The sequence below is a fragment of the Mirounga leonina genome, unplaced genomic scaffold, assembly GCF_011800145.1.
Source record: "Mirounga leonina isolate KUSES-001 unplaced genomic scaffold, KU_Mleo_1.0 Mir_126, whole genome shotgun sequence".
NCBI lineage: Eukaryota > Metazoa > Chordata > Mammalia > Carnivora > Phocidae > Mirounga > Mirounga leonina.
In genome coordinates, this window is record NW_023270314.1 from 23,768,485 (window position 1) to 23,793,633 (window position 25,149).

General features: G+C 46.6%; 1 protein-coding gene across 1 annotated transcript; it reads right to left on the reverse strand.

Moving 5' to 3' along the window:
- Positions 1 to 4,045: 4,045 nt before the first annotated feature.
- COPZ1 (COPI coat complex subunit zeta 1) lies at positions 4,046 to 24,531 on the reverse strand. Its single transcript, XM_035002478.1, has 9 exons — positions 24,461 to 24,531; positions 13,275 to 13,343; positions 11,853 to 11,934; positions 11,143 to 11,234; positions 9,300 to 9,355; positions 7,709 to 7,786; positions 7,494 to 7,545; positions 6,280 to 6,318; positions 4,046 to 5,435 (listed from the first exon to the last, which is right to left on the reverse strand). Exons 1-9 carry the CDS (start codon positions 24,476 to 24,478, stop codon positions 5,388 to 5,390), a joined length of 534 nt encoding a protein of 177 aa, XP_034858369.1. The 5' UTR covers positions 24,479 to 24,531; the 3' UTR covers positions 4,046 to 5,387.
- Between the last annotated feature and the right edge of the window lie 618 nt (positions 24,532 to 25,149).

The following is a 25,149-nucleotide window of genomic DNA, read 5'->3' on the forward strand; positions in this document are numbered from 1 at the left end:
TTTTTTTTTTTAAAGATTTTATTCATTTATTTGTGAGAGAGAATGAGAGAGAGAGAGCACGCGAGGGAGGAGGGTCAGAGGGAGAAGCAGACTCCCCGCTGAGCAGGGAGCCCGATGCGGGACTCGATCCTGGGACTCCAGGATCATGACCTGAGCCAAAGGCAGTCGCTTAACCGACTGAGCCACCCAGGCGCCCCTGGAGAAGTCCTTCTATATTAGAGGAAGTCCCTCTCCATTTCATCTGTCACAGTGCTAAACCTGAACTCCTTTCTAGTCCTTGAAACAACTGCTGCCTGATTGCTCCCTGGTTTCCAAATCCTCCTCAGTATCCATAAGAGAAAGACCCTCTCTTCCCTCTTCCCAGGTTTTCCTTCAGAGGCCTAAAATCACTTCGAGGCCACCGTCTCTCTGTTTCCTAAGTCTTCAGGGACTAGGAAGAGAGCAAAGTTGGAGTGAGAAAAGTTGGAGGTTGTGAGCCAGAGCCATTGGAACCCAGGCTTCCAGCCTCCCAGCATCTGGCCAAGCACTCCCTCCCATCCCAGGGAGGTCAGCCATTGCCCTCAGCCCTGGTCTCTGGCTGCTTCTCTGTCCTGATGATAAATCCTGTCTTTGTCTCCCCCTCCAACCCAGGGCCCCAGGCGGCTGGGGGTCAGAGGCTGGGGGAGGGGTCAACATGGAGGGTGGAGTGGGGGGAGACACAAGGAAAGTGGGAGGAGAAGATGGACAGGAGCAGCTGGTGAGCAGGCACTGGGGGTGGGCAGCGAGGGGGTGGGGCCTCTTGATTCTACAGATCCTGACTGCACATTCCAGCAGGCCAGCATTCCCAGTAAGCAAGCCAGGATTCTTATGATGTGGAAGTACCTTGGGAATGACCCCAGGGAAATTAGAAATACTGGGAGATGGGGGTTGGTGTGGGATGCCTCAAGGAAGGAAGCTGCTGGAAGAAATGGGTGAATGAGAATATTGTGAGAATCAAACTTATCCCCACCAGACCCCTACACAAATGTGCTGTGCACAAACACTAAGACAGACAGACATACACACATGCATGCACACATCCAGGATTTATGGCCCGTCAGCATGAGGGAGCCCAGGAGAGCCAGCCTGCCCCTGGGCTGGCCCCTCCCCAGCTGCCTTCTCTTGCTATGACTTTCCCATCTCCATCTCTCCATTCTTTTCTCTTCCCAGACTTGCTGCTCTTTACTTGTGTCAGTTTCTCTTACTCTCCCAGTTCATTACGCTGGCTTTCTGCTAACTCTCAGCCTCTGCCTCTTTGTCTTTCAGTCACTTTTTCTCTCTCACTGTGCTTCTCTATCTTACTCCCCTCTCTTCTATTTCCTTGGACCCTCCATCTGTCCTGACTCTGCTGCTCTTCAGCCCAAGAATCTCCCGTACCTCAACTGCCACCCCAGAGCCTCATAGTGATGGGAAGGAGAAAAGAGGCTCTGAATGAGGCCCTGCTTTGGTCTGGGAGGTCTGGGAGGTCTGGGACCATAATGTGTTATGATATGGGATGGAAGGGGGGACAGGAAAGCCAGATGACCAGGAGAGAAGCTCAACTAAGGGAGAAAAGATGAAAGGATGAAAGAGAGAAAAGACACAAAGAGCAAACACTAAGGAGAGGAGGGTAAAAACTAAAGGTTCCCTTTAAGTGTATTTTGGGTCAGTCTGAATGGGAGGAGCTGAGGGGCATCTCCTGAGTCATTGTGAGACCCAGATCCAGCAACAGGATCTGGAGACCCAGCCAGAGAAACAAAGATGTGATGTCCACCAGGCAGCCACAGTTCTGGGCTCTCTCGCCTACCTGAGTTCTCACAGACCTTTCTCCTCTGCAGACAGTCTTGGAGTGCTGGTTCCCTCCCCACCCACCTCCTCCTCCCCTAACACCTCCCCTCACCACCAGTGCAAATGACATCAGCTCTGACTGCCACTGTCCTCAGCCCTGCTGATGTACTCTCCCATGGGTGAAAGAGGCCAATCACCTCTGCCCCATCCATTCATTCTCCAGCCCAGGAGCTGGGGCTTATACACGCCAGCACCCCAGGATGGAGTAGGAGGTTGCTGTACCAGGAAGCCATCTGCAGGACACGGTGGAAAAAAAAGGGGAGCCTGGGCACCAGGGGAAGGGAGAGGAGCTGAAGGGGGGCACTTGAGGAAGAGGGGCTGCAGCACTAAATCACCCTGTGGGGGGGCTTGCTCTGCCTGAGCTCAGTGGGGTGGGTAAAGGATAGATATTTGGGGAGGGGGAAAGAATGGGGAATCGCCACATCTGGCAGGCAGGTGTCTGGCACTGTTCAGGCTGCAGTCCCTTTCCCATCCAAAGGGGAGGAAGGGGGGAGGGGAGGAGGGGCTTTCCAGGGTCTCCTGGGGAAGAGGGAAAAGCTTACAAACAGAGACCCAGAGGCCCAGAATCAGAGACCAATGGAGGGAGATAATCAGACCCTGCTCCCCAGTTTCTGCTTTAGTTAGTGCTGGAGAAGGTTTGCTCATAGTCCTGAAAGAAAATTGCTGGCCAAAGGACTGGATAGGCCAGGGCACCAGAGTTCCATTCCTCGTGGGAAACAGAGAAGGCAGGAAAAGTTCAAAGCAGGCCAGGCTGGGGAAACAAGCTCAGAGAATTTCAAGTTTGAGAACTGGTTAGAACTCCATTCTCTTGGGGCGCCTGGGTGGCTCAGTCGTTAAGCATCTGCCTTCGGCTCAGGTTATGATCCCGGAGTCCTGGGATCGAGCCCCGCGTCCGGCTCACTGCTTGGCAGGAAGCCTGCTTCTCTCCCTCTCCCACTCCCCCTGCTTGTGTTCCCTCTCTCGCTGCGTCTCTGTCAAATAAATAAAATCTTAAAAAAAAAAAAGAACTCCATTCTCCACACTGTCACTGATCAGCAACACCCCCCAACTCTCACATTGACATGCCCTCCCCACCCAGGGTCAATGCTGGGTGATAAGTAGACAGTAAGGCTGGACACTGCTTCCCCCTCTCAGACAGGCAAAAACAAAGATACCTAGCCCTCATGCAGCCCCCTGTACCCCAACTTTCAATGCTGGACTACAGGGATGATAACCCAAGCATTTTCTTTTTTTTTCTACCTGCTGAGGGGGATTCCGGGCAGAGGTGCCCCACAGTTGCTGAGCTTAATTGCCAGGTTCTCATACAGCAGGGAAGACTGGACAACTCGGTTTCATGTCTTGATGCTGGAGAGGCTCTTCCCACTCCCATTACCTTCCTTCCCTCATCCTTTCCTGAGGTCCTAATGTGGTCTCTCCTGCTTACTCCTGGAATTGCAGGCCCATCTTATGAGCTGTAGAGGTGACTGAGGAGACCCTTCAAAACTGCAGTGCAGAGGAGGGCTCCCCACACTCCCCCCTCCTTAAAATCCTGCAGAGGAAGGGGGAAAGAAAACCAAAGCATTCTCCTGTCGCCGCGGCAACCATAAAACCCCCAGCTAAATCCATCTTGTGAGCTCACCGCCCCATTAAGATGCAGGGCCAGGCTCTGCGCCAGCCCAGCCACATTCATTTGTGCGAATAAAGGTGGAGGAGGGGGAGGGGAGCAGGCTCTGGAGGGACCGGGAAATGGCGAGAAGAGGTTATTTACACCACCGTCCTGACCTTCTGGAGCAGCACTGGCTCCGATAAATAACCCGCTCAGCGCCATTTCAGAGCAGGAGTGGGAGGTGCAGGAAGGGAGCAGGGGCTGAGGAGAGCCCCCACGCAGGTGCGCGGCTCCGGGTTACTAATGGCTGAGGCGGGAGCAGGCAGCTGGCTTTGGGGGTAGTGGGGGGGGAGCAGTCAGTTCCCTGGGACTCCCACTGAGAAAATACCACCCCCACCCCACCCCTGGCGCCAATTTCCAGGCGAGGGGACGGAGAGATGCCAAGGAGGCAAACAGCCCCGTAAATTAGGGATGGGAGGGGGGGTGGAATGCTGGGGAGTCTCTGAGGTAGGAGGGAAGAAATATTATAAGATGGGGAGTGATGGGGGGGTGCGCTGGAGGAATAGAAGCAGCTGCCAAAAAGAGAGGAAGAGGAACAGAAACATCACACAAAGGCAGTTTGGAAAAAAATGTTTTATTCCTCTTTGCACAGAGCAGTATATGAAGGTGGCTATCTCCTGACTCCATACATCTCTGACACAAAAGTGCCCCCTCAAATATGCCCAGTTATTCACCCCACTTCAGTCTTGGAGAACTGGCAGTTAGTGGGTGGGACAGAAGACTTAAGTCTCAGGAAGGTTTTTTTGAGACATTTTTGTGGGAAGTTTTGGGTCAAGGGGAAAGATTAGACCTCCATCTTCCAGGGGAAATCCAAAACCCAAAGGTTTTCTGAAGAAAGGCACCTCTCTCAGCGACATAGGGAGGGAAAGAGCCCAGACCTACTGCCTGGATGTAAGGCTGAGGCAGAGAGAAGACAGGGTTAAGCAGCAGAGATTGCAGACCCAAGGCAGAGGAGTGAAATGCATGTGGGGGAGGGAAGGGGACAGAGCCCAGAGGCCCAAGTCATAAATCCCATCCCCTCCCCAGTTCTGAGCAAAAACTCTTCTTCCCAAGACTAAAATGGAGTTTTAGTTTAGGGACTGGCTTTGCTCCAGGGCACAGCAAGGACAAGCCAGGCAAAGATACCATGGGTAGGGAAGGTGGAGAGTCAAGGTAGTGGACCAGGAGACAGACACTCCTACAATGAACACTCACAGACCATAGCGGTTTTGAAGCTATAAGCCAGGATCAGGGTAAAGAATGCAGCTGTGACTGAAATACAGAATTTTATAAGCCCTATCCAATAAAATTTAAATCCCTGCTTCTTCCACTCTGTCCCCTGCCCATGAGCTGTTCCCAATCTTTTTTCCAAGGCTGGAGGACAGGGCAGTAAGAAGGGATGGGAAGAAATGCTGAGGCCAATAAGTGGGGCTGTGGCTGAGACTGGATATGCCACCCCCACTCATCCTATAGAAAAGAATTCTCTCTCTCCCTCCCCTCGCTAACATATGGGCTGTTGGGATGAAGGCCCAGTAAAGGCAAAGGGAGGAAAACACTCAGCACATTCTTTTTCCTGCTTTGATCTCAAGTGTAACTGCAGCAAAGGGCAGAGAAGTTGAGAAGAAAATATGGGGGGTAGAACATGAGAGCATAATCTGGTGTAAAAAGGAAGAGGGTGCTTCCCCTACCCTGCGTTTAGAATCTGCTGGGAGCTTTACTCCCAGACTGTAAAAAAAGTAAGAAAGAATAGGAAGCATACATGGGGGTTTGGGGGAGCAACCACAGACAGAATGGAGATTTAAGGATCCCTTGTGATCCCCGAGATGACCCTGAGAGCATCAGTTGGGGGACTGGATGAGAAGTCACAGCAGACGTGTGGATTTTTTGAGGGGGTGAGGAGCCAGGAACAGTGAGGTCTTCACCGAAGGAGTGACCACTTGATCTGTTCTTTTGCTGACTGCAGCACCTGCAGGGACAAGGGCGGCAGTTGAGGGGCTTGCTGCGGGGCAGGGCAAGGAGAGAGACTGGGGCTCTTCTTCCCCTCACTTGCCTTCCCTGTCCTTAGAAGAATGGCAAATACAAAATCCCCAAGGGTATAGGGATGGGAAGAAGCTCTCTAAGGCCCTAGAGGATTGTCAGTTTGGGAAATTCCAAAAAAATTCAAATCCACTGGGGGGATGAAGAGAGAAGAGGTATACCTGGGAGGAAAGAAAAAAACGGGGGGTTACTGGACATATGTTAGAAAGGAGGGGTTACACATCCAGATGGACTTCTTGGGGAGAATTCCAAGTAGGTAGAAAACAGAATCCCTCCCTTGCCTCCCACATCAGGTAGACAATCTATCCGCAAAGTAGCAGGATGGATCTGCAAAACCTGCTTATTCTAGAATATGCATTTCCAGCTTAGCCCTCATTTGAATAATAAGAGGAGAGAGAGAGAGAGAGTGTGTGTGTGTGTGTGTGTGCGAGCACGCGTGCGCATGCACGCATGCACACGCACACACACACACACCATCTGCTTAAGGCAAGCCTCTGCTGGGGAATAAATCACTGAATGAGGCATCAGGCAGGGAGGGTTTGAAGGGTACAGAGCAAGGCTGACAGCCACTGCTCACAGGAATGTGGGATAGGAGTTGGGTGGGTAGGGAGTGTTTGGCTATATGAGTCCCCAGTTCTCTGGAATAAGAGGGAGCCAAGAGAAGATGTGCCTTCAGGCTCTAGACTCATTCAGACTTGGGCTGGGGTGGAATGCTATTCTAGCCTCTTTAGTGGCCCAGTCCATCTGGAGAGGAAAAAAGGAGAAAGTCATACCTGAGACACGGTCTGCTCCGTAAGGGGAACATCTTCACCCTATGACATAGAAAGACAACATTTAGCATGGGAGAAAGCTGGAGTAAGTAGTCAGTGATGGAGAAGGAAAAGGTAGTTCTTAAAACTGAAGCAAAAGGCAGATGCCTGACTTCTCAGTCCTTTCTAGGTAGTACAGCCACAATTTTCTTGGCCAGAGGGACTGTGAGCAGGAAAGGGTCATTTCATCCATCTTCTGTTTTCAGGCAGGAGGACTTCTTAAAAGATTTATTCCATTCCAAGTAATCAGCAGGTTATCTGATCCTCAACTTGGGGGTGGGGGACCTGATTCCCTAGTTAGAGAAGACCTTCCCTGAATATCAATATCACTAGGGAAAGGATGAGGGGGAGCCAAGGGTAATTTAATGGATCCCGCAAGGCCTGATGGGTAACGACAGCATGTTAATTTGAAGAAATAAACTGCTGCAACAGCAGCCTGAGAAGGGGAAGGCGGGAGTGGGGGGGGGGGACCCTCTCTCTTGCCACATAGAGACATATGTTAGAGGAGAAGATTAAACTATGCAAATGGAGCCCACGGCAGTTAAGGGAGAAGATTCCCATTACCCGACACTGTCAGCCTTCACTCTGTAGAGGTCAGAGCTGGGACATTCTATGAATGGGGAGATTTGCTTTGCTTAAACATCTCTGCACCCCACAATTTCCTGGTAGTCTCTCTCTATACCCACCATTATCTCTCTAGCAGACTTGGAGGCTTCTATGGTTAACTCAGGGCCCCCTTTCTGATATTACTACCACCAAAAGAAGACTGAGGTTCTGGCAAATAAATGCTTCCTAACAGAGAGGTGCTGTCCTCAGACTTTAAGACAAGGAAGACACTCCCCTGACTCACCTGATTGGGATCCATCCCCAAAGGAAGTTTAAGTCAAACTCAGGTTCCTTTAAGTTTCAGAACCATTAATATTAAAGTTTCTTTTATTCATCTTTGATTTAATTAAGTATGTATTAAATGTCTCTTCTGTGCAAAGACTATATGGGATCCTGGGTACCAGGTAAGGGGAAAAGTATGCTCCTTCTGCTTCCCCTCTTTGAGATAAGAAATTGAAAGGGAAGGGGAAGGCTGTATGTATTCTATAAGCCCTGACCTTTAGATGCATTTAGCAGGTCTGGCCCTGGAGGGTGAGTAAATGGGGGATGTAGGGGAGCACACTCCTGCTTACCCTTAATGCCACCCGGTGTACCACTTGCTGGGGATCACTCTCTAGGATCACCCTAAGAAGACAAAGAAGAAACCAGCATTCACTCTGTCCTGAAAGACACACTCATTCATTGTGGGGATACTGTGGTCACTCAGGCCACTTGCCTTAGGACAGAGGCAATTATCCGACCCCCTCACCCCAAATCCAAGGAGGTCCAGGCAGGTCAGAAAACTCACCCTCCATCTACGATTTCATCCACAGCCAAGAAGAGCCCCTCCATGTTCTCCAGCAGAGCTCGCTTTTCTACATTTTTCCTGAGTCCCCAAGAGAAGAGAAAAAACCAGCCTGTGTATAAAAGGAATCCTAGGACATTGTCTGAGTTGGAGATCCAAAACTAGACCAATAAAATGTCTCCACCAACCACAGAGACTAAAAAGTAAGTAAGAACTTTTTGGCTTATCCACTCTAAACGTCTTCTTACTCTTAGTTGCTGAGTAAGGATCAGGAATGTCAGGAAGGAGATTCAAAAAATACAGGCAATTTCTGGGCACCTGGGTGGCTCAGTTGTTAAGCGTCTGCCTTCGGCTCAGGTCATGATCCCAGGGTCCTGGGATCGAGCCCCGCATCAGGCTCCCTGCTCCGCGGGGAAGCCTGCTTCTCCCTCTCCCACTCCCCCTGCTTGTGTTCCCTCTCTCGCTGCGTCTCTGTCAAATAAATAAAATCTCAGAAAAAATACAGGCAATTTCTGACTATTCAAGGGTTGATTATCCAGAGCTAGTTTCTTCCCTACCTACCGTGATGCTGCTAGTGACACTGCTCATAAACACTGACATCAGTGGGTGGAAAAAAGGAAATAAACAGCTAAACTCAATCTGGAAGTGGCGGGAGGTAGAGAGGAATTGAGTGCAAACCCTATTTGTACTTAAGCTCTGACAAACCTTCTAAGCCTCTCTCCGCTCCCCCCGTTCTTCCCCTCCCTCACCAGCTCTTCTCAGGCCTTAAAAAGAAGCCCAACTAGGGGGCTGGGAACAGTCAGGGCCCTCATCCACCAGCCTTAGATCCGGTGGTTGTGCATGTGGCCAGTCACATCCGTCAGTTTGACTCTTTCACTAGATCACCAAAATGAAGTCTATTCATTCACCTGGCTAAGAAATAAATCATCCCCTTCCTGAGGAAATCTGAGCCATTCGCCCTGCTGATTTTGTGGGGCTGAGAGCGCCTGCTGTTCTGCTCCGGATGGTGGATGGCTGTCTGTACTGGGTTCACTTGGGAGCTGCTGGGGGAATAAGTTCAGACTCCTGGATGTTTTCAGGAAAAGTATCTTATATCTCTTCTGTTGCCCATCTACGTGGGGACCAGAGGGCTGCTGGGGAGGTGGAAAGGGAGGAGAGGGTAAATGGTATATTCTTCCTCTTCTAAAGAAGGGAAAACCTAAGGGCTGAAGTTAAAAATTGGGAATGTTGCCTCCATTCCTAAGGCACTAATGTTATATCTGGGACATTTCCCTATGTTTGCCCTTTCCCTACCTTCTAATGAAGTCTAGGAAAGCACATTAACGGTTCTCAGAACTCTGACATAGCCACTGGGTAATGAGAGAGTAGAGAGACACTGCTCCCTCCCAGTCCCCTTTCTTAGGAGAATTATCCCACAGGAGGGACATACTTTCCATCCAGTCCTCCCCATCAGTGGGAATTACTCTGAAATAATAAGCCTAACTTCTCAAGGTAAATCAATTCTCTGGAGCCTCTGCTAATTCCCCCACAAACCCCTGGGCCTGATGAATAGTGACTTTCTCTCCCAAACAGATGTCAACAATGGCCTGCTCACCTCAGCATCTGGCTCAATGAGTCAAAGAGGCAATTCAGAACAGCCATGAGCATCAGCTGTTGGGAGACAGAAGAAGCAGAAGGATAAGGTTCAAGGCCCTGAAATCTGCTACATGAACACAAAACCCACTAATTCATTAAGCATCAAAAGACACAGGCTTTCATAAAGGACCAAAAGCATAAGGTGGAAGTGAGAGCAAAACAGGAAGAGGACCTGTGGTTTCTCACAGAAATAAATTCTGCTACACAATCCCACAATTCGAGGTCTCTCTTTGACGAGACTGTTCAAACTTTCCCATCACAGTCCTTTACATGTCTTTGCCAACTGTATATGCGTTACCTGGTATCTTAGGTAAAGAAATCAGTATCCAAACAATAGCTAAGGTCAGAGGGTTAGTGGAAAGAGCATGGCCTTTGGCGTCAAACAGATTTGGGCTAAATCCCAGTTGAGCCATTTCTAGATATGTGACCCCGGAAAAGTTATTAGGTTGAACGATATGAAACTGCCACTTCTGTAGTTCAAGAGTGGTCATATGCAAGTAATTTCATATCATTCCTCATGGTTTGGTTTCCTCATCTATAAAACAAGGGCACTAATGCCCCAAACTCACACAAGTGCTGTAAAATTTAGGTAACAATGTACCTTACAAAGCACTTAAAAGTAGTAAGTAGTGGGCGCCTGGGTGGCTCAGTCGGTTGAGCGACTGCCTTCGGCTCAGGTCATGATCCCAGGGTCCTGGGATCGAGCCCCATGTCGGCTCCTGGCTCCGCAGGAAGCCTGCTTCTCCCTCTCCCACTCCCCTTGCTTGTGTTCCCTCTCTCGCTGTGTCTCTCTCGAATAAATAAATAAATAAAATCTTTAAAAAAAAAAAAAAGTAGTAAGTAGTAAGAACTTCAGAAGAATTGGTTCTCTCAAACTTTTACTTTTGCTTTAAATTATGTGGGGGCTTTTTACTTATCTACTCTCCTAGACGTTGGAGACTTACCTGAGGTAAGTAGCTTTTCCTATGCATAGGAAGCAGGTTAAGACTATACCCACAGTCTTCTCAAGTTGATCCATTCAGAACGTATGGCTTCAATTGACCCCAAATGTTGGCTAATTGACCCAAACTCAGTCAGGTGTGGACCCTTCATAGCAGGAGCAAGCATCCCCCCAACCTTGACCAAACCTCAGAAATCCATCTTTAAGGGATGCCTGGGTGGTTCAGTCAGTTAAGTGTTTGATTCTCGATTTTGGCTCAGGTCATGATCTCAGGGTCGTGAGATCAAGCCCTGTATCAAGCTCCACACTCAGCACAGGGTCTACTGGAGATTCTCTCTCCCTCTCCCTCTGCCCCTACCTCCCCATCACCACCCCCACACCGTATGTGCATATGCATATATTCTCTCTCTCAATAAAATCTTAAAAAGAAATCCATCTTTAAAAACACTATACAGGGAAAGCCACTGGTATATGTTAGTATGTATTAAAATATATATGGTGTCTCCTACATGGAGATAAAAAAGCAAGAGCAATTGGCACCTGGCTGGCTCAGTCGGAGGACCATGCAACTCTTAACCTCGGGTTTTGTGAGTTCGAGCCCCACATTGGGTGTAGAGATCACTTAAATAAATGAAACTTAAAAAAAGAAAAAAGAAAAAGAGCCATTGGGGAAAACTTCCACTCTAGGTTGATTTGTTTGCTAGGCCATGTTTATGAGGTCAGCAGGGATCTCTGACAACTTTATTAACCCAGTCAGAAGCCAGAGGGACGTGGCACTCTAGGGTCCAGAACCAGTAACTGTGTCCTGCCTATGGGTTTAGGAAGTGGGATCAGAGATAGCAAAGAGGGGTGGGATTCTCACCTCATTTTCATAGGAGCTGCCAATCACATAGAAATAGAGATCGATACTGCTTTTGTATACCACTGTCAGGCCTTCCAAGAGAGCGATTTCACCTGGGGGGGGAGGGGAAGGTGGAAACAGTGGGTGGCCTGAGATAAGAAAGCAGGATAGAAGGAATTACCGTGAACTCCTGGCATTCAGCTGTTTGGGCTGAAGTATGGTAGGTCATAATAACCCCAAAGACCAAAGTTGACCTGCTTTTTCTTTCTGGGTAGTAGCAGAAGAAGGGAAGTACAAACTTGGGGAAATCGAAATGTATCTTCTCCTCTAACCACCTCCCCACCAACTACCCTTATTTCCCTCCTTGTATATGAGACAGGATACTAGTCGATCCTTCGGAGGTGAAAATGCAGAGCGGTCACCTTTACAGACTTCCATTTACCTGCCCTAATGGATGCGGTACAATAAGCAGAGCTGCAGTTAAATTTGTCAAGTGAGGCTCATAAATCCAGGGACTAGACAGGTAGCTAACAGCCAACCTTCCAGCACGGTATTCCCGCGTGAGGTACACTCACCTCCCCATTACATTCTGGAGAGTTTATTATATGAGGGGAGGAGGTAAAAAGAGAAAAAGGAAGCAGTCATTTTATCCTTCCTCTGCAGTCCTGCTGCCACCCCCTGCCCACCATGGTTCCCCCAACACAGGGAGCAGTGAAAGGAAAATGACCTACTGTCAGTCCGATGGGTCTTGTTGAAAATGTTCTTCTCAAAGGCCTTTTGCTCCTTGACACTGGGGTAGGTGTCGTCATAGTACTGGTCAGTGAGAAAGGAGATGGGTTGGGTCATTAGAGCTGGGAGCCCAGAATGATTAGTGTCTGTGTTTGCCCTGGATCTTGGATTTCTTTCCTTCAAGGCATGGGGTGAGGGAAAAACACTGACATGAAGGAGGAAGAACTATGGAGGGAGGGAATGGCCAGTGAGTAAGCAAATACAAAAAAAGAAAAAAAAACTTTTAAAGACCCTGCTGTAAGCATGCCCACCTCACATTTCTGAGACTGTAGGGGCAGAGGTCTACAAGCCCTATGATGAAGCTCTGCCCCTGTCTGCATTCTAGGGGAGCAATCCCGAAACTACTCTCATCAAGTGCTCTCTAGGAGTTACCCCACGCCAGGGAGCAGTGCTGGGGAACACAAAAAGCACTACAAGCACAGAACACTTCTTTCAGACCCTCACACACAGTATGAAGCTGAGGAATGGGGAAAGGCTGCATAAACCTCTCTAAAAAAAGGCAAACCCTACCCCAATCTCTCTTATATCTTAGCTCTCTTTTCTGCAAACTGCAAGAAGCAAGAGACCATCTAGCACATTGCTGAGCCCACTCCCAAGCTCTCCCTGGCACAGGGTGGGGATACAGGCTACTAAATCGCTCTGCTCTTTAGGGGCTAATCCGTCGCAGTCAGCTGAAGACCTATGACAGGTCTGGCATTTAGTAACTGGATAACTGTTTCAAAAGGTGTCCTGCATAGTTACATCCAATTACAGGGAGGAACAGCTGGTGAATTCTAAACTAATCTCTACCTGCTGATTGATTTATGCTGTGCTCGCCCGGAGTTAATACACCAGGGACAGAAAAAATTTCCACAGGAGGGGGAGAATATGGAGAGGAGAGGGGTGTCCTTTCTCCTCTCTTTCAATAGATCCGAAGTTAGAAACATCACACGGGGGACGTCAGGAGGTAACAATCTTGATGGTGACTGCAGACTTAGGGCTGGAACCCTCTGGAACTGCAAGAGAATTCCCTGGAAAAACCCAGGCAGGGTGACAAGGCAGAAGGAAAGGGGAGAGGAGTGATGGGCCCGGGGAGCCTGCTTCTCACACCCAGACACTGTACTGTTCAGAAACCAAGGTTCCCAAGCTTTTCCTGATCTGATGCTGACAACAAAGGAGGTCAAAATCTGTGAGAGGCAAGTATGGAAGCAGGGTAACTAAGATACAGAAGCAGTTTGGGTTTTATCTGGAGTAGGCACAGGAAAATGTAAGAATTCTCAAAATTATAGTATCAAGGAATATGAGATAACAGGGGCAGTTCCAAGATCCAAATTTCAGAATAAGTCTTTGTCTTGCTCCTAAATGAATTTCAAAGGGAATCTCACCTTGGCAAAAAGTCGATCTCCATCGTTGTCCAGAATCAGGATGGCTTTGACAGTATACAGGGAGGGTTCCTGAAGAGATATGAACATACCTTCAGTCCTGAAGGCTCCTGCCACCACTGGCAGACCACATATGTTCCCCTAGTCCCATTGGGGCTGCAAGGGGATACAGAGGTGCCTCTGCATGTCCCCTCTCCCAGCCTGGTTAGATTTAGGCAACTCCCACCGAGAATGATCAAGTGGTGAATGAACTGAATTGAGGGAGGGGGCATTTCAACAAAGGACTCCAAGGCAGCATCAGAGAAACAGTTTCTCTGAGCCAGACTCACAAAGGGTTTAATCAAGGTAGGTCATGCTGTTATTTCCAAATATTATGCTACAGTTATTTTCCAAATTACTCTCCCTCCCTGGTCCCCCATGCACAGGTAGGTATGGAATGTGACCAGATTAATTAATAGGCACTGCACGAGGCTATCTGAAAATAGGGTTGAATGCCCTAGTGTACTTGGAAGTTTCTGCAGTCCCAATGCAGTAGCAATGCAGAGGCATAAAGCAAGCCTTCCCTGAACCACCCACACACTGTGCAGAGGGAAATGAGCATACATGCATGTGCACACATTCATGCACACAGACACACCAGTTCTGAATGCAACCCAGTGAGACATCCATCTTCCAAGACTTCCCCTATGATCCCAATTCTTCTACTACACCCCCAACCACTACCACTTAACTTCCCAAGACATAAACCAATCTGAATTTGGGGGGAATTAAGAAGTCGTAAGAAGAGAATCTAAGAAGCCTGAAGCCTAGATATAATGAGCAGGAGGGGAGTGTTCTTTTACTACCCAAAATCAAATTTTGAGGATAATGGCTCTCATAAAGGAACCACAGCCTCAGCCTTAATGATTACACTCAACTGCAAAACATAACACTTTGCAAAAGCTCCTCTACTCCTGCAACTTCTAGGGAACCAGCTAACCAGGAGACGAAGAGGAAGGAAAGGGAGGCAGTGCTATGTGTATGGAAGGTGTCTGCAGTTCACATTTCTTTTTTTAATATATATATATTTTTAATATATTTTTTAAGTAGGCTCCACGCCCAGTGTACTCACAACCCCAAGATCAAGAGTCGCATATTCTACCAAGTGAGCCGGTTGGTGCTCCTCACATTCCTTGAATTTCTTTTTTTAAAGATTTTATTTATTTATTTGAGACAGAGAGAATGAGAGAGAGAGAGCACATGAGGGGGGGAGGGTCAGAGGGAGAAGCAGACTCCCCGCCGAGCAGGGAGCCCGATGCGGGACTCAATCCCGGGACTCCAGGATCATGACCTGAGCCGAAGGCAGTCGCTTAACCAACTGAGCCACCCAGGCGCCCCCATTCCTTGAATTTCTAATCAACATTACTTACCATTGATATCCCTCCCCTGTACTATGAGAAAGGGCTGTTGCTTTGCTGCCTCCCTTTCCTGGCCTTACTTAGGAAACCCGCAGTCCTCACAGGGGCTAAATATAATCTCCAAGCATGTGTTTAATAAAGACCCAAGAGTGAGGATGAAAGAATTATTGCCAAGGATCTAGAAACTACAACCTCTACAAAGGTAAATTGTCCCATGAGGCTCCAGGAGGTTTATGGTTCCATGCAAAGAACCAACCCTACCTCAGGGAGTTAAGAATGAGAGTAAAGGGAACCCAGTCTTTTGACAACAGGGTGATGAAGAATGTAAGCTTTCCCCACTTGAATTCTTGAGAACGGCAATTTTTGTGTTTTGTTCACTGATTTATTCCAAGTGTCCTGAACAATGTGTGACACACACTAAACTCTCAGTATTTGTTGAACGATTATGAGAATTAATGAAGTGTGAGAATAAAGTAGAAATTTCTTGAAGCAGTTAAGCATCTAAGGGACCCTCTTATGATTAGACTTCCAAATATAGGTAGACATTCTGGTGTGGCCATTTTGGGTGATATTACTACCAACTTATCTCTCCTCTGATAAACACTTAAGAGATGTCCACCCTATACACATTACTCCCTGGAATAAATACTCTGTCTCAAAATAAGGAACTCTGTGTCTAGCAGAGGTAAGTCCCCTAGAATATCATCTAAAAGGTCACAAATAGAGAAGCTTTCCTAACTCCTATGCCCCACAGAAAGATCTTCCCATAAAGCAGGCTCAATGCTATAACAACTGGATCCTCAATTCACCAAAGGGAGATACCAATGGGAATTAATTTCCTTAACAGAGGAAAAGAAGCCCATAGGGAAGGAAATTTAGAAAAGATCATTTTTCCTACAGCCTTTTCCCTGGAAATCTTTGGCTCTGTTCCTCTCTCTACATTCACAGGAACCTTGGAGAGCTTCCTAATGGTTTAAACTGGGCATTGATCTGGCATAGGTAACTGGTTCTCGCAGCCACAGAGTCTGGCATCCCTAGAAAGAATGGGATGGATCCCAAAGAAAAGAAAAGCCCTGGGGTGCCTGGGTGGCTCAGTCGTTTAGCGTCTGCCTTCAGCCCAGGTCATGATCCCAGGGTTCTGGGACTGAGCCCCAGTTCGGGCTCCCTGCTCCGCAGGAAGCCTGCTTCTCCCTCTCCGACTCCCCCTGCTTGTGTTCCCTCTCTCGCTGTGTCTCTCTCTGTCAAATAAATAAATAAAATCTTTTAAAAAAGAAAAAAGAAAAGAAAAACCCTTATAGCCACCAGCCAACTAGGAAACAATGTCCTTTGCCCTTTGAGGCCAATGGGGAATGAATGCCTAAAACTGCTGGCAAAGAGAGAAATAGATCCCTGGGTTCCGCTCCTAGCTTTCCTCACTGGCTTCCTAGAAGATGTTATCAAGGAAACTTCCAAAACAGGAACTAGATCTTACTGGAAAGGATAAAAGACAGGCAAAGGAAGGCAGGGAGAAGACCAGATCTGACTTACTACAGCTCTGAAAGAGGTAAGAAGGCACTAGAGAAAAGGCTGCTCATTTCAAACTTCCAAGGGATAACCACACTAAATAAAGCCAAGAATTTAGGCATGAGTCTAAATGCTGCTTTAATTCTCCACTCTGCTACAGCTGGAGCCGCAGCTTCTCCTTTACTTCTCCTGCCACCTCCTGACAACTGCCGGTTCCACTTCCGCCGGGGGCCTTTACCTCTCAGGAGTGGGGAGGCCAAGAGTTCCTCTCATACCATAAAACCAGCCAGTTTAAAGGCCCCAGAAGCCATTACTGATAATGTAATTTCATCTTAAGTTTTTGCAAAGGGCAAGTTTATAAATAACTCCCAGCTATTGAGAAATGGGCCTCCTGGACAATGGACTAGGCTTGACCTTGTAACACATTAAATGCTGATTACTGAAAAAGACCCTACAAGCTTAGGGCCATGTTCAAAGGATTTAAAAGGTCTATTCTTCCCTCCCACTCCCAAATGTGTAGCTGCTAGAAAGCTTTCGAGACAAAGTTCTGTGATGCACTGACTTTCAGAGAGCCACAGCCTGAGTGTATAACAGAACTTCACCTCAAATGCTAATAGTGCCTGGAAATGATGTGTAGGCAGATTGGTTTGTGGGAGGTGGGTGGCTCAGACAGATTTTCCTGTATGTTTTTATTATCAAGAAAACCAGACTGGGCTCCTCAGGAGAGCTGAAACAACACGGAAGAAGCAACTAGCCCGCTGCAAAGGAGTCTTTGATCTCAGAGGCTTTCTGAAGCCTGGTGAAAAACATCTCCCAGTACCCACACCCCCAGCACAGAGGGGACTAGAGGAGGAAGTCATTCCTAGTGCTGCCCCCTGTGGGCCTTCGAATGACCTGCAGCGCTTCCTCAGAATTATAGTCAGCAAAAATACTAAAAAGGCAGCTCTGGATAAAAGCTCTCTATTTGTGTGTCTTTTAAGTCAAACTAGGAGAGGTGTGCTCTGAAAAAGCACGGGAATGAAGTCAGTTGACAATGTATACAGTAAGAGGGCACTCTGGGATAAAATCATGGAATGCCACCAGAAGAGGACTGGGGCGGGCAGGGCGGGGGGGTGGATAATAAGTCTTTGCAGCAGGCAGACAGGACATTTGAGGGCTAAGACTGGTTACTTTATTTAATTCACGGGGGAGGGAGGGACATGACCAAGAAGCCTTTGTGGAGTTAGAGGATGCTATCCATAGAGCTGAAAGGGCACAAGTAAGAATCCAGTTGAGATTCCTAGAAAGTTCTTCATTTTCCACTTATAAAGAAATCTTTATGGCCATGCCAAAAGTAGTACCCTAGCTTGGCAATAGGTTTTGAACAACAAGAAACAAGATGCTCTTCCCTCAACCCTATTTATAAAGTAAAACCAAAACAGTATAAACTAGAAGGAAAAATTCCTAGATACCACTCCCAGCCACATAGCTAAGCAAGTATTTTGCTCCCTGATTCTGTGCCAACTTCTTTAAAATGAAAAACCCCTCTGGGGTTGAGGGCTCCAATTTGCCAGCCACAAGCCTAGGGACTTAAATGAAAAGAATTAACTCAAGGATTTGACAAAGAAGCATAGTTTTTATACACTACCCAAAAGTTTGCTTAGATTCAAGCACAATTCAGGAAAGACCAGGAGCCACAGGTACCACGGAACATAACCCAGATGCCATGAGACTAAATACTGGCTATACAGAGGAAACTGAACACAAGTCTTAGGAAGGAAGAAGTGATGTCAGGAAGAGACACCTAGGAAGAATCTTCCTATCTGACACAGATACAAAATGTGAAAGCACAGTCACTACTAAGAACTCATACGCTCCAGGAGAAAATGTCTCTAAATTCCTAAAACCCTTTATTATCATCTGGATCGGCCATTAATTCAAGTTCTACCTTTCTGTGGGACTCTGCTTCTTCATCAGAGAAATGAGAGGCCTGCCCTAGATCAGTTAAAGTTAATACCTTAAGTTACCGAAGACCTCTTTGGTAAGCTGATGAAATCTATGGACCCTGTTCCCAGAAAAATATACATTCACAAATTTTTATGATTTCAGGCTCAGAATTAAATATGATACTTTGTGAGGATAATAAGATGGTGTGGAGAGGGTAGGAAAAAAGGGGGGAATGAGTGATACTTTTATAAATCACCCCCTCTCCTCTGCCTGGCACCAAATAATGATTTCAATAAATAATGTGTGTGGACTTCATAAATTAATGAATATGACTGAGAAAACTAACGCAGCCAGCAGGGGGAGCAAAGGTCAGCACCTTTCAATGACTAAATTTGGTGGCTGTGAGACAGGAAGGACAAAGGTAACCAAGCCCAAGCTCTTCAGGAATGCAAAATCTCAGATCCTCTCTTAACCCCTGGCTGGCTCAGTCAGTTCAGCATGCAACTCTTGGTTTCAGGGTTGTGAGTTTGAGCCCCACATTGGGCCCAGAACTTATTTAAAAAAAAAAAAAAAAATTCAGAAAGGCTATTTGTAGAATTTTTCCCCAGGGGCGACAAAGTAAATTCTCCAACTGTTATGAAAGTGAAAGAATTACAGAAATGCAGGACACAGCAAGCAGCACTGGAAAGAGAGAGGAGTTGAACAAGCAGAAATCAGAGTACTCCACACCAAGGCCTGAGAGCAACATTAGAACCTCCTGCCTTCCCAGTTCAGTAATCCAAGAGTTCTCATTTAAATACCACTCAGTAAAGGGAAATATTAAATGGAACTAGATCTATTTCTGCTGAGTCCTTAGTTATGTTTCATGCTTTCTGCGCCCCCCACCCCCCCAGCCACTGCCCCACATCTGCTAGTCTAAGAGAATGAGTTAACAGCCTCTGTGTTCATCTTTCAGTCTGTCAACCCAAAATTCAAAATCGCACCCCGAGGAATAACTGCTATCCTCTGCCCCAGTTTGTCTCTCTCTAATAAGTCCACAAAAAATAGAAAAGGGGTGGTGTTGTTTTTTTTTTTAAGATTTTATTTATTTATTTGACAGAGAGAAAGAGCGCAAGCAGGTGGTGTAGCAGGCAGAGGGAGAGGGAGAGGGAGAAGCAGGCTCCCCGTAGAGCAAGGAGCCTGATGTGGGGCTCCATCCCAGGACCCTGGGATCATGACCCAAGCCAAAGGCAGTTGCTTAACCAACTGAGCCACCCAGGCGCCCCAGAAAAGGAGGTGAAGAAAGTTAGTAGAGCTATCCAAACCTGTGGCTGTAGGTGGTGATATCTGCCTTGACAGTGCAAAAACTAAACAGCCAGATAGGGATACATGTGCTTCACCTGCAGCCTGAGACTTCGGTGACACAGCAAGAAAGGCTTCTGAAGAGATGGATGTGGTCAAACACCAGAAAACGAAAGCTAGGAAATCTAAGGGTAAGAGAACTCCTCTACTAATCAGATCTGAGAGAAAGGCAAGACAGAATGTGAGTGGGCCTTTGCCAGTACCAGCATCTTATAATGTGCATGGACTCAACCTCCCAATCCATCTTCGTCAGCTGCTTGAGGGCACTCTGCCCTCTGTCTTTCTAATTACTCTACTATAAGTGGATAGGTAGACATTGATTCTTTACTCCGGTTCAATCCTTTATTTGCTTCTTGAGTTTCCCTTTCCAAAACTAGTCATTTACACGACTCTAACCAAGTCGTGTAAATGAAGTAAAAAACAGCAGAAAATATCTAGATGAAAAAGACCCTAAATCTGCCACTAGGCTCCCTCAAATATCTGGATAATTGCATTCATCCTCTGCCTCGAAGGGAAGACCTGGCTTTTCAAAGATCTGGCTTTCTTCACATGGAGAACCCCCCTCCTCTTTTGACCGTGTGACAGCTCCCCTAGACCTTTGTTATAATTTATACCTTGCCAGGGACCAACTCTTTCCCACCACTGTGAAGGAGAGGGAAAAAATATATATGAATACGTCGGAAATCTATAACGAGGTCTTTTTGGAGGGCAAGACATGGAGAGAGTTAGAAGCAGCGTCAATTGCTCTTTGGGGGTTTTAGTTCAAGCTGAGGTCTGCTTCCAGCAATCAACCATTAAAACAAGCCGGCCAGAGTAACAGCACAGTTTATTCTGATCATTTAATTTGAAGTGTCAATAAATTAAACTTCAATCAATTAAACTAGGTGTGCAATAACCCAGATGGACACCCCGACACCAACATAATCACAATAAAAATTTTTATGGCTGCCAGGGACCTCACCGGGGGCAGCGCTGGCACTGCTCGCGCCCTAGCTGAGAAATATATCTCCACAGTGCAGGAACAAGGAGATTGCTTCTCCTAACGAAATGGAGGGGCCAGGCACCAGCAAGGACGCAGCTGGGAGAGGGGCACAGGGGACTGCCAGGAACGAGATGGGAGTGCTTTGGGGGCTTAATGTAATTGATACCTTTGCCCAGAGCAGGGAGAGGGGGCATTTAGGCCAAGTACCTCTACTGTTAGTGCCAAAGGAATTTAACAAAAGCCCCATTAAGATGATTCAGGAAGCGAAGGCCACAGAGCAATATCAACCTTTAAGTCATTGATGTATTCTGTATAGTTTCCTCCTCCATATATACACACACCCTTGTGCACTCTGGATGCCCTGAGTTTTGAACGAGGCTTAGAATTCGGGATTTGGTCATTGTTTTAGAATAAAAAAATGTTACTAAGGGGAGAGAAAGGATAGAATTAAGTCTAGTCGGAAAAACACTGGAAAAACACTCAGAAAGTGAATCTAGAGAGGATTAGGAAAAACGAAACCTATGATGAAAGATTTAAGGTTCTAGACTGCTAGAGTAATTCAGTTTTGAGAAAAAAAGGTAAAGAGGGAAGGGAGGAAGGGGTAAGTCATTATCTTTAAGATTTCATTGGTTATTAATGGAGAATGGTGACCTGCAGAGATCCATCTCCATTCACAGCTAAGAAAGGGAGAACCAGCAGAAAACAGCGGGAGAGAGGAAGCTGAGTCCAAAGATGCAGGCTGGGAGCACTATAAAGCACTGGGAAGGAAGGTGATGAAAGGGTCTCTTTCCTTAGAGACTACAAGAGGACCTGAGAAAGATTAAACAAATCTGCTCAAAACCTAGAGCCAGATTACTTAATTCAAGGAAGAAATGTGACCCACCGTAAAGTACCTAAATGAAGGGAAACTACTGGTATTTAGAAATTCCCAGGGCGCCTGGGTGGCTCAGTCGTTAAGCGTCTGCCTTTGCTTAAAAAAAAAGAAATTCCCATAACCAGACCAAATTTTGGCAGATGTTTCTTCTTGACCCCCTCTAGATTACCCTTCCCTTCTTCTCAATATCCTACGGCTGTGTGCCTTGTAGAGGTGAGGATAGAAAAATATACTTTGATCAGATTTCTCCAGAGGTCCAGCCAAACCAGGAAACAGAAATGTGAAAGGAGGAAGCCGACAAGAACTTTAGAAGGTGTCTGCCCTCTTTAAGTTAGAGTGTGGTCTGTTCAATATTATCACAGTATAGTAAACTTTAGTTCAGTAGAGAGCTAAGGTAAGATCCAGGGATTCCTCATACTTTTCACAACAAAGATGGCAATAAGTAATCAGATGCTGTTGAGTAAACAGAGAAGGGGATGAGGTTAAAAAGGACCAATGCAGGAAGGTGATTCTGAATCTGTTGGGGCTAAATTTCGTGGGCCGGTTTGTGAGGGTAGAGAAATAAAAATTTAGGGAGGATCACCTGATTCTCAACTAGGATTCCTCATCTGAAGCACTGAATACTGAAAACTATTTAAATAACTGCTTTTTTTTTTTTTTTTTACTTCTCCCAAGGATGGTACAAACTAGTACCATTGTGGATACAGAGAAATTGATTCATTACATTAATGAATGCCTTAGGGTTTAACTCTCCTAGAACTCTGGTCAAGAAACGGCTGGAATGGTGAGAAAGATATACAAATTATTAACTGGGGGCCCAAAATATAATGAAACTGTAAAGAGAAAAAAAAAAAAAAAGTTGGAAAGAGCTGACACAGAAGAAGGAAAATACTAGTTCAATATAAGAACTCTGGACACCAGCACACGTATTGATACCTGTTAGTACTTTGTCCCCAACAAAAGCTTTATATAACTGATATTTAAAAGTACAATTCTGCATACTGAAGAGGTAGAAAGTCCATGATGAGAAAACCTATAGTAACATGAGAGAGACTTAGTCTGGGAGGATGAGGAATCAAAATTCAATTGTTTTGACATGTGCTTCCTTGAGCCATCCCTTTTCCCTGAAATTTGGTTTCCCCTAACCCCATGACATAGATTTCTCATGACAAAGAATCAGTACGGTTTCAAAAGCAAAGTTCAGGGGTACCTGACCAGTTTAGTAGGAATCTGTGAAAGTGGCATCTTAGGTATAGATCAAAATGGATATAAGGAAGAAGCAGATTGAAATAGACTTCATTGAGGAAGCAGAAACTGAAAAATGAGGTAAGAGAAAACGTGACTTTCATATATACCTCCTTCAACTCACCCCTACACACAGATCCCTTATTAAGAGGGCTCCCCAAGCATCATGTCCCTCAGTCCTATACCTCTAAGCAGGCTCCCTTGTAAACAGATGTAGGGAGCATTTTAAAATTTTCTAAAAACTTCCAAAGAAACCAACTCCCTGGAATTTATCCTAGTCTGTCAACTGGTTAAGAATACTGGCTAACTGCCTGGTACAGAAAATATCTTATTAAAAACTACTCAGGGGGTGGGACACCTGGGTGGCTCAGTCGGTTAAGCATCTGCTTTCGTCTCAGGTCATGATCCCAGGGTCCTGGGATCAAATCCCACATTGGGCTCCATGCTCAGCAGGGAACCTGCTTCTCCCTCTACCTGCCACTCTCCTTGCTTTTGCTTTCTCTCTCTCTGACAAATAAATAAAATCTCAAAACCAGGGCGCCTGGGTAGCTCAGTTGGTTAAGCAACTGCCTTCGGCTCAGGTCATGATCCTGGAGTCCCGGGATCGAGTCCCACATCAGGCTCCCTGCTCGGCGGGGGGTCTGCTTCTCCCTCTGACCCTCTTCCCTCTCGTGCTCTCATTCTCTCTCAAATAAATAAATAAATCTTTAAAAACAAACAAACAAACAAACAAACAAACAAAAAACTACTCAGGGAGTGCCTGGCTGGCTCAGTTGGTGGAGCCTACGACTCTTGATCTCTGAGTCACAAGTTTGAACTCCACACTGGGTGTACAGATTACTTAAAAAAGTTAACAATTTTTAAAAAACCTCAGATTTTAAGCTTGCTGCCTGACTTGACCAATCCATACGATAAGAAAGAATTATCCCTATCTTTGCCATTTTGAAAGAAAAGAAATAAAACCTGTTATTCTCTTTTACCTGATGAAAATCTGGATATGCACATATATTAGAACTGAAGGAAAAGATACAAGAAAACGTCTTTGGAAAGAACCTGGAATTCAACTCAATCAAGGAAGGAGACTGGGAGCTAAATTCCTATACACACATATATACTAACATCCCAAATTGCAAAACAGAGCACTTTAGAGAGGAATCCTCTAGTCCAGTTCTAAAGAAGGGGTAATAGCATTTTATTTGTTTTAAATATGGGCAAGGAATCTAAAACAACCTTTAGCCACCAAAATGCTCATATAACCAGAGGAAGAGTTAGCATCCCAGATCCTGCACTAAGAACTCCTAAAGTCTTAGTGGGGAGAAAAAAAGAACAGAATAAGGAGTCTGGAAAAATATTCTATAATCCTGCTAACTCTATCAGGTATTCCAGAACTTAGATGGACCATGACAAACCTACATAATGGGGATTAACAGGAGACGGAAGTAAAAGGAAAACCGTTTTTGGAAGAAATGTAACGTTATTATCAAAGGAGAGTCAAACTGTGACAACCATGAGGAGGACCCTGTGGTGACAAACACCTGCAGTCTATTCTTACAATTTGGGGCTAGTTTGAAGGTTTGGAGAAAGTCAAACCAGGCTATCATCCATAATGCTCAGAATGAGGGGGAACCTAAAGGACCCCGATCCAGTATGCTTATGATACTGTGCATTCTAAGGACTCCATGTGCTCCCTCAACTTTCCACGGATTCTGCCTTCTCCCCGGAAGTGCTTCCTACTCTAAACCGAGGCTTTAGCTCCTACAGTTCCTATAGTAGGCCACACACTTATTCCAGGGACTGGCAGAAGCTTCGGTCCCCGAGGATTACCCGGAATTCCCCTTTCTACCCCCACCCAGTCAGGCTGAACCCCAACTCCCAGCCCCTCTGGACACCGCAGCATCTCGGCTGCCCCTCCAGCTCCTACCAAAATCAACGCCTCCATCTTGCCCCGCAGCTGGTGCCGACGTGGAGCCGCAAAAGCTACACCGTCGCTGATTGGCCCCGCGTCCTCATTAGACCCCGCCCAGGAGGAGGATTATTGGACTATATCGTACCAGCTATTGCTCTATTGGCCAATCAGTGTTCTAACTTGCTTAGCGGAAGCAAGATGTCCAGCCAGAAAGCGCAGGCATTTGATTGTCAGTTTAAAGACTCAATAAAACGCCAAAACCTCACGGTTGAATGGGGCGGGAGGGCCAGTGGGGCGGGGTTGTTTCCATGGGGAACAGAGGAAGCGATTATTAATTTTCAATTGGCAGAGAGGGGAACACGTGATATCGTCGGCCTGATTTAGCAACTTTAATCCGCACTCCCTTTAGAGGGCGCTGTGTCTCCTTAGCCCTCAACACTGGCCGCTCTTGACGGAATCCTACCCTAATCCTCGTTCCAAGAGCCCACTTTAGGGCCTGGGTATCCAAGGTTGCTTTAGCAAACACTGCTCGCTCTTCCCTGCGGCTCGCTGAGATCCCTTCAGTATCCTCACAGTCTGCACAACCATAGAGTAAAGCCAAGAGATGCCCAGCGTATTAACTAGATAAAACAAGGCCGCCAGAAGTTAATTGCTACAGTAATAATCTCAAGATGGAGCCCCCAGGCTTTGCTGGGCCCAGGGAA